Raw genomic sequence first — 9,807 nt, forward strand, 5'->3', positions numbered from 1 at the left:
AAAAAAAAGCTTCAGGCTAAAGCCAATCATAAAATATTAAAATATAAACTGCTGAATACTCAAGTTTCAACCATATGAAGGATCTGCTTGTTCCATGTGTTGCAAACAGAGCACTTCACTCCCAAAACTGTTTTCCCAACAAGCAAAGTCTATGAGATTTACTTTGCCCACTAAAGACATTCCAAGCACTTTTTCTTCCTACTGCTAATTTTACACTCTCAGCTCTACATGTATTATTCACAGTTATTGCTGCCATTAACTTGTGTTCTGAGTTTCTATTGTTGGGAGAAATGACTCACAGACAGTCAATGCAAAACTTTATTTGCTTTTTCTCATTCAAAGCCCCAATATTTGAAGGGTCTGTCAGCTGCAAAAAAAGTAAAAAAATCAAAAAAAAATCACAGAACTCTCATGCAAGAAGGTCAGGGGTGTTACGCTTCCTACAGGAGGAAAACTTTACTGAGCAGATTGTAAGCCATAGAAAATGTGGCAAACATTCCCAGCGCGTAGGAAAGCCCTCTGCTGGGCTGGGGAAAGGCCAGGATGTAGGCAAAGCTGTGGAAGATCCGGGAGGCTGTGAAAACACGGAAGTGAATCAAAGCGGAGGAGAGGTTGGGTCCAGACAGGGCGTAAAGCAGACCGATGAAGAAGAATGGAATGATGTTCTCCAGGTCGTTGCGGTGGCACCTGCAGGATTTAAAAAAAAAGTGATGCATCTTTTCAAAACTCCAGATTATTTACAAGCATTTCATTTCAGCTATTTATATTTATAAAGGGCTTGCATACAGCAGCAAATCTTTCATCATTTCAGGAAATAGTAGCAGGCTCTGGTAATGGCAGTTGATGCCCTATTTGTCACATAATGCATGTGGACATGTACTTTTTCTTCATCAGAACAATTTATAAGATGAAATGAACCTTTACAGGAAGACTTCACCAACATTGCTTATTTTCTGGGAGTCTGATGCAAACGGCCGATACATGATGCGACCTGTAGATATGACGTCTGTGCTTTACTGTCAGAAACTGGTTTGTCAGACACAAACCTGTTCCCCGAGGGACAAACATAAGCAGAATGGTGTGTTGTCCGCTTATCAGATATCTAAAAGCATGAAACACAGAGCCAGCTCCACAGGTTACTGTGAGGCTTTCAAACTTCACCTTCAAGAGGAAAAAGGAAATCATGTGTTAAACTAGGAACACCAACAGGAAATGGTGGATGTCCTCCAATGCTCAGACTTTTAGGAGCTGTAAAATAAGTCATTATCACACCTGGTGTGCATCTGTTGGTAGGTGTTTTTAATGGCCTGTTGCATAATATTAAAGTACCATTTTGAAATCGAAGTGGAGAAAGTGCGAGCAGCTCCCTCTACAAACATCTGCATGAGTCAGCAAAATGAAAGACACAATGCAAAAACAATAATTAAGAAAAACAGTCCAAAGGTAAATCTGATAATACAACACTTGAAATATATTTAGGAATGATTCAAATACATCTCATAAGTCACTGAGTCACAGTGATATTCATATGGTCTAAAAGTATCAGCTTCTCAGTAGTGGCACATTATTCGCAGTAAGATGCAAACAAATAATCTCTGAGTATTCTTGAGTAAATAATAAAAAGCAAATAATCATCCCTGCCTTTCTCTTACTGGAGGCCAGATAACAGAGGCAACTTGTTCTGGAAGGAACCCATTCCTCTCCACACTGTCACCACACAGCTCCTCTTGAGGAATCCTGAGGGGTTTCCAGACCAGAAGGGATTTAAAATCCCTCTGTGGAGTTCTGGATGTGCCCTCCGGTATCCAGATAAGGGTTGGAGCACACACAAGGGTTGGATAGCCGAGAAAAGCCAGAGCTTCACCGTCCAGTTTGGCTTCTTCTTTACCACAATAAAAAATAGAGCAATGAAATCATTTCTGCAGGAGAGCCCCGATCTGTACATCCATCTCCTGCTCCATTTTACCATCACTCGCGAAAAAAAAAACAACAAATATTGGAACTCTTTTGTCTGAAACAGAGATTCACTTCTGCACTGCAGGGAGCATTTCATCTTCCCAGATTTAGAACTTTAAGCCAAAAACGCTGACACAGCTCATGGTGCATTGATCCGGAGACTGAATGGATGCATCGCACTCCTGCAACAATTCAAAATAAAGTCCCTAAATAATGCTTTTATTAAAGCTAACCAAATCAGCCACGTTGACCTGATTTCTGTGTGTGGACCTGAAACCATCCAGGTTTTTACCCTGGGATTAAAGCAAACAAATAAAGTATTACAGACACACAAGGAGAGGTTTATGTAACTAACTTTTTTTTTTTTTTTAAATGGGTTGGAGTTTTATAAAGAAAATATTTCTCTATTGGATTCCCTCCTCCACCCCTTCAAGTCGAGGGATTTCAAAATTCCATTCAAAAGCCAAAACTATCCGGAGCAGGTACAAAAGGTAGAGCGTCTCACCTTTGAGCTCGCTCCACATCTGGATGACTCATCAGCAACTTCTTCTTTTCTTCGTCAGACTTTCTGGCAACATCTTCTTCATTACAGAAGGACTGAAAGGAGAGATGATATGTGCACATATTTCAATGTTTTATATCTGCATTCCAGGAATTCCAGAACCAGTAGCAGAAAAAGGGAGAGTGCACTTTGAGTCGAAACTGTTGCAAAAAAGAAGCCAAAACATTTTTTGTTATTGGTATTCAGTTCTGAAACTTTTGCGCTGAATGATGAGTTTTGACATGTAGGGCGACAGCAAACTGAACCGACTGGTTTGCAGAAATGCTAATATCATCTCACAAACCATCATGACCAATCAGTAAGTAGGCTACAGATTCCAATGGTAAAACTTGAAACCTTAAAATAAAGAAACTGTTCTAAAAGAACAGTAACCTATTTGTGTTATTTACCCCTCTGGTGAAGCGGAAGTACGAAGTCACTGGACCCATTAGAATCATCTTGAGTGTGACAATAGCAGCATAGGTGGAGAAAGCCTTGAATACCTCGTTTTCCATGAGTGCGGCCATTTCTACAGATTAACACCTGGTGAAGGTGGAAGAGGAGGCAGCAGGGTGTTCCTTTTAGCTGTAAAAAACTATTAAACTGATACTTTTTCATGTACTGTCAACACCTCACGCAGCAACTTTACAAAGTTCTCATGCATTTACACAGCAAATACAGTGAACCCGCTCACCATTATACACTGACTCACATCAAGTTCATAAAAAATACAAAGCAAATAGGAAACAAACAAGCCGAAAGTCGTAAAACATGAAATAAACCTTACAGTGTTTCTGCTCTATTGTCTCTTGGCGGTGACTCTGCAGAAGCGGAGCAGTCTGCACATGTTGCATAAGAGGCATAAGGACACCACCCAGTTCACTCAGTGGGTGGGACTCAGTTACACTTCCTGTTTGGAGCCGACCTGCTCAGTTTCTCAGCCAATAAAAACTTCTCTTAGTGCAAAGACACACATTTTGAGTTTGAACTTTTAGGTTTTGCGCTTGATTATTGTGTGAGAGTGACCGCATAATATGTTACAAAGAGTTTTGTTAGTTTAAAAGATTATTTTCTAAATAATAATAAAAACAAAAAACAACAAAAAAAAAAACCTACAGCATTTGTCACCCAAACTGATCAGTAAATGTTTTTTTTAAAACTCTTATCATCAGTGGAGGTATATATCTTTGAAAGTGCCCATCTGGACCCACAGTATAAATCTAATTAGAAGGCTGGCTGTTATCAAAGAGAGAAAGACATTACTATCTCCTTCTGCTAGCAGTGCTAAGCTCTAAGAAACAACATACAGCAATAATGAATTTGTAGCAAACTGGCCTCACATCTAAGAAACTGCTCCAGTTGATTGAACTGTTTTCTGGACCATCAAGCTGACAGTCGTAGCTACATGTTTAAGGATGACCAAGCAGGCAGTGCAAATTCCTGGATCATCTCCCTTCTGACAAAGGTGCTGTGGCCACTTCAGAAATTGCTCAGTATTTGCAGTAAGTCAGTGATGTAATGCCATCTGGACAAGAGCTCTAGCAACTTGTCTAAGATAACTGTTGAGGACAGACTGAAATTCTCCCAGACATGCAAGGAAGGATTCCAGAAGACTGGTAAAAAGTTATTTTCCAAAAACCTTTCTTCTGATTTTTTGGGACATTTGGAACATATTTTGTCTTGGGATTTTATCTCATCCAAGAGGGTGGGCTTCCTCCCAAAACTGAAAACTGATGCAAAAAACATCCAGGTTACTTCTGAACCTGGTAGGTGATGCAGGTGAGTTAAAATTTATTCAGTACAGATGAAAGATGGGGCTGCAGATAAAAAGTCTCTTAAGATTTTAGTTTAAATATCTGAAGATACCTATTTAGTGACTTGTTCATCCTCACTGGAAAAATTTGACTTTACTATCTGTTTTTACACTGGTGGCCACTGCTCTTTGATACTCAGTTTCAGTCTTAAACAATTTTTTGTTCACGGTTGTACTCTGATTTCTTTATTTAATGTCATTTTTCCGTGATTCACAATTTCAAACACAGAATCAAATATAATCCTTGTGAGCTGTATCTACAAACATAATTGAAATGCAAAAGTTGTAAAAATGATGCCCTTAAAGGAGAAGGAGACTCGGAGGTAGATGCTCTCCATACTGAAGGGCTTCTTGCCCTTTGGGCCAATCAGAGGCCTCCGTCTTGTGATTGATCTCTCAGGCTCTGTGGGAGGGAGGGAAAATTGATGCTGTTACTAGTTGTAAGAATGTTCATGCCAAAGGGATCTATTCTTCCTGCCCATTGATCTGACGCCTGCACTGAATTTATTTCTCACTCTTTGTTGAAAGACCCCACTTCTCTATCTCATCAACAAGGATGGATTATCTACTGGAGCAACACGTAGGGTCTCTGACTCTCATTAGTAGATGATAGATGAAGTTGGAGATAACATCTCTTACATTTTCACTAACTTATAAGATCTCTTCAAAACCTGCACCAGGTGTCTAATGTACATCGAGAAAGAATAAAAACACAAAATTACCTCAAATATGTATTAAAGCAAATATATAAAGTGGATAAAGTGGCTTGTTTATCTCTTCTTGTCTAAATAAACTGCATTGTGTCTTCCTTCGTACTCTGTGCCTCCTCTGCAGCAGGAGGTCTAACAGCCCTGAGATGTTTTGGAGCTCAGACTCTCTGGTCTGTTTCCAGAACTTGCAGCCCCGAAGGCATTTCGTTAAGACAGCAGGACCCAGACAATAAATCAAAATTCGTCATCCTCTTGTCTTCAGCGCTCAGGGTGTTTCCTGTTGTCACTACAGGATTTAACAGTCTTGCTCCTCTGTGTCTCACTGCAGATGGGACAGTCTGAATATAACTTGACGCCCTCACAGGGCTTTATTACCTGAATGTGCTCAGACAGCGGAGAGGAGCCAGCTCCAAATTCTTCGGATTCATTAACGATGGCACTGTCCCAATACAGTTCATTTAGACATTTCACAGCCCTGTTTATCTGTGTTAGACACTGGTGTAAGGAACTTTAGATAATTAAAAATAACAGAACAGATTCGCTGTTATAAATGAAATCTGCAAAAACATCTGATGTTGTTAAGGATATTTGGATTATTTTGAATTTAAAGGGTAATAATTGTCTTATTTCAATAACATTTTGACATTTAACCGAGCTTCCAGTTCAGTTCAGTACATTTAGAAAGTGATATGATATATATATAATTCAATTTAATGAATTATTGAATTTATAAATCAATAAATTATTAAAAATCCAATTCAGTCAACATTCAGGCCAGATTATTCCAGTTTTAAATTCAGATTTACATCCAGCTGTTAAAATGATATATGGAAGTCCAGTCGATTCCATCGAGGCACTGGCTTGGCATCAATCTTTCTTTTATTCTGAGCGAGCACATGACAACAGTGAATAGGAACAACTTCCTTTTAACAGAAAGAAGTCAAAACCAGGCTCAGCAGGAGATCCACCATGACCTGCTGGGAGATTAAATTGCACAGAAGTCCTGAATTAAGAGAATCTTCTAAAAAAAAGAACAGTACATAAAATTAGTAGAGTAAGGTGTTTATGCTAGGAATGATACTACAAATGCACAGTATTGGCAAAACTTAAAACTTAAAATTTTCATTAAATTTTTCAATATGCATTGTTATTTACCAACGTTCTCCTCATTTTTCTCATGATCACAACACTTTTCTTGATCTTAAAAATCTGACCCACTTACATCTACATCATGTGTGAACATAAAAGACAGTGAACATTACTCTTAAAAAGAAAAAAATAAATAAACTGGTAATTACAAAATGCATCCCACTGATGGCTGCACATTAGGAAGACCGAATCCAGACCTATTCCATTAATTCAGCTCATAGCTGCTGCAAAGCTGCAGACTGACATGTTTCCTGCAGAAACAGCATATTTCATGTCATTGTTCTGTTGTTACAGTGGGAGAGACGAACACGGTGAAATCCTCGGAGTGTCTGGTAGAGCCGATTTCCTAAAGAAGAGGGATCAACCTCAGAACGTCTCAGAGGAATATTCAAGCCTTAAAAGGATATTTCAACTTTTCCTGAGGTAACACTAACTTTCTAATTAAAATTCCCTTTCTGTCTCATTTGATTGTTTTCATCTCCTCCATCATCACTGGGCAAGGCCATGGCTCTGGGGCCATGGGAGCCGATTCTGAGGCAAATGAGAAATGGTATTGTAATTGGGAATGAGGTGGAGGTGAAGAAGTGACGCAGCAAGCCAGGAAAGGAGCTCTGGAGACACATAAGAACTGTCAGACCCCAATAATGTCTGGGTTCATTTATTTTAAGACCCTCATTACTTGCTCAGACCCTCACAGGTGTTTGATCTATTAAAGTTGTGAAGGTGTAAGGCTCTGCCGAGGATGCGGTTGTCCTCTGAGAGCTGTGGTTTATCAGACAAGCTCATAACTCCATCAGAAAGTCTCATTAAAGTCACATTATGAGACAGTTTGACCATTTAAAGTCCCATTACGCTGCTTCTGTGGTTCAGTTTAATATGAAATCTGTAGAAACTAAACAAACAAATGAACATACACCAGCAGCTCCTCTTTAATAAAATGAAGGTCAAACAATGTTCTCACAGAGGAAATTAAAAACTAATTCAGCGGCAAATAACCCAAAGCCATGACTTGTAGTAGCTCAATTAGTCAGACAATTTTCTCACTCTGGATCAGTGCACATTCATGCAAAACAGGTGATCAGATGGCCAACCACCGTCACGCAGCTTAGGGTTTTATTTAGTCTTTGCCTGAAGCAGTTTAGAAAATTGACAGAAATCAGCATCAGTTCTGAGATTTCTATCTTCCTTTATTATGACAGAAAATACTCTGATTGTCCAGCTGCTGCAGCTGTCTGAATTGGTCATTTTCTAAGTGAACTGATTGGTCAGTATGAGATTATTTTTTGACATTATGTTCATCTAACTTGTTCCAGATTTCAGAGTCTGCTGTCATGGCAATGAAGACAGTTTTAATGTGCTATGAATAAGATTTCCATGCTTTGGTATTAGCGTACTTTCTAAATACATTCTTAACTCTGAAAAGATTCATGACTATGAAAAAGACTCCAGACTTGGAACCAATGTTAGCTCAAAAACAAACAATTTCCAGTGAATAAAAGATTCTTGAATCTGAACACATTGCTGTCTGATTAGATTTCCGAGATTGCAAATCTAAACAGATAATCTAAACTCTGAATTGATTTCCTGCCCTGAACACAACCCATACTCTGAGTTCTGACTGAAAAAAAGATTCCCATTTGAGAAAATAATCTCCCAACTCTCCAGACTCCAATCAATCTGAACTTTAAACAGATTCATGCAAAGGTTCCAGACTGAAAAGATTGACTTTGAGATTCGAGTTAGAGCAGGCAGATTAAGTTTATTTGCATAGAATGATTCATAAACAGGATGATTTGTGTGTTTTAAAGGAAGAAGAAATGAACAGATTCTTAGTTATTAGCAGCTTCTTTACTCAAACTCCATTAAGATTCCCAAATAACACATTCCACACTCTGAAAAGATCCTGCACAAATTCAGAATTTTTATATGAAATGTCCTACATATAAACAGATTTGTGACTCTGGGTCGGTGTCTGAACATATTTCTGACTCATTACACAGGTCTCTGAACACATTCCCAGCTCTAAATAGATTCCAAACAGTGAACAAAATTCCAGTTCTCATCAGATTCCTGGCACAGAAACCTGGTGCAGATTCCAGACATCAGTGAAATTGATAAATTTGAGGAAGTCTTTCAGAACTTTTCTTTCAAAAGCTGCTTTTCACTGAGCCTTAGTCTTGTTTTTGAACCTTCTTAGAAAAATGTTTTCATTATCTAAGCTTCTTAACACTGACATGTAAATTATCTAGGAATAAAATCACTCAACAAGTGTTGTTTAAACACATAGATTGTTTCCTGCAGACACAATGTCTTCCTCTCTGCTTAAATATGTAAAACATACTAAAGATAAAACAGTTTGACAGAAACTGGGGTGCTGAAAAATGTCACACTCACCTCTTTACCCATGACTGTACATATTTAATTGAATTTTTTACCATAAATTGCTACTGTTTTGCTCCTTTAGGGAGTGAGTTTCCTCTTCCTGTAAACAGACTGAGCTTCACCTGCTGCTTAATAAAACCCGAAGCACACAGCATGAAATGAGCTGTCTGAGTGCTCTGTCTCCACTTGTTAATCCAGCAGCACCAAACTAATTATCAGTCGACATGTTGTTCTGGCCAACAGATAACTGCTGGGAAACATTAGCAGCTCCATCTGTAACGCTCCTTTTATATCAGCGCACACCTACGAGCCGCGCTGCGGATCTGAGCGCGGAGTCGAACCATCCTGTCCTCCGTGATCGGAGTGCAAACACACGCTCACATCCAATCACAGAGAAGTGAGACCTTGTCCGGTCCTGACACATAAAGGCCCTGCTGTCTAAATGACTGCAGGATTGTGGGTAAATAGTATTGTCCTGTCCAGGCAGTGAGCGCTACGTCAGCAGGAAACCTTAATCACAGAGGTTGAAGTGTCAGCTTGCGGCTATTAACCCTGGCCATCTACAGCGAGGACAGCTTGTTGTCCTTTACTCTTTGTCTCTGAGATGGATCGTTTGTCCTTTCCTTCAGCTTCCGCCCTCATGTTCCACTTCTACACTCATTTTACCTTCGGATAACACCCTGAGACAGTTTAAACAGGATTAAGAGCCTACTACAAACCGAGGTGAAAACCATCACCTGAAGCTCTGCGCTGCTTCCATCCCTTTCAGGCCTCACTGGGATGTGATATCACAGGTCTGATTTGTTTTGATCCTCCAAAACAAATCAGGATCATGAGGGAATCTTTTAACTCAGACAGACTGGTGATTAATTAGCTCCAGGATTTGCTGCTGCCCTCAGACCTTTGGGGAAGACTTCCTCCTTCCACCAAAGTATATTTTCTCCCTCTGTCGGAGACCTGAGCTGATCCCCTGACAGAGTCACGCTTGGTCTCATGGTGTCTGTCCTACATTCTTACATGCTTAGTTCTGGACAAGGTGTGAATTGAAGAAAGCTCAGAAATTCATGGAAAACCAGGCTAGTTCCTGTAGAGCAGTCATGCACGTGAACACGGACACATGTTGAGGGAAAAATCCAGACTATTGCAGACAAAATCCCAAAAGTGAAGATCAAACTTAAGGGGAATTTTTCTAGTTCCAGTTAATCAATAAGTGTTTCATAGACAATCATCAGGCTGCTGATTAAGCAGGTGGATCC

At 39.5% G+C, this 9,807-nt stretch overlaps 1 protein-coding gene across 1 annotated transcript; it reads right to left on the minus strand.

Moving 5' to 3' along the window:
- Nucleotides 1–304: 304 nt before the first annotated feature.
- On the minus strand, nt 305–3,425 carry LOC122845853 (microsomal glutathione S-transferase 1-like). Its single transcript, XM_044142344.1, has 4 exons — nt 3,285–3,425; nt 2,908–3,040; nt 2,462–2,553; nt 305–687 (listed from the first exon to the last, which is right to left on the minus strand). The coding sequence occupies exons 2-4, from the start codon at nt 3,022–3,024 to the stop codon at nt 441–443; spliced, it is 456 nt and encodes a 151-aa protein (XP_043998279.1). The 5' UTR covers nt 3,025–3,040; nt 3,285–3,425; the 3' UTR covers nt 305–440.
- Nucleotides 3,426–9,807: the final 6,382 nt, after the last annotated feature.

Source organism: Gambusia affinis, linkage group LG16, assembly GCF_019740435.1.
Source record: "Gambusia affinis linkage group LG16, SWU_Gaff_1.0, whole genome shotgun sequence".
In the NCBI taxonomy this organism is placed as follows: Eukaryota; Metazoa; Chordata; class Actinopteri; order Cyprinodontiformes; family Poeciliidae; genus Gambusia; species Gambusia affinis.

Excerpts from the sequence above, each read along its gene's own strand:
- LOC122845853 (XM_044142344.1), bottom strand. The coding sequence starts at position 3,024 with ATGGCCGCACTCATGGAAAACGAGGTATTCAAGGCTTTCTCCACCTAT. Across the intron at positions 2,554-2,907 it reads ACTTCCGCTTCACCAGAGGG|TCCTTCTGTAATGAAGAAGA; the intron begins GTAAATAACACA and ends CTCTCCTTTCAG. Across the intron at positions 688-2,461 it reads GATGTGGAGCGAGCTCAAAG|GTGCCACCGCAACGACCTGG; the intron begins GTGAGACGCTCT and ends TAAATCCTGCAG.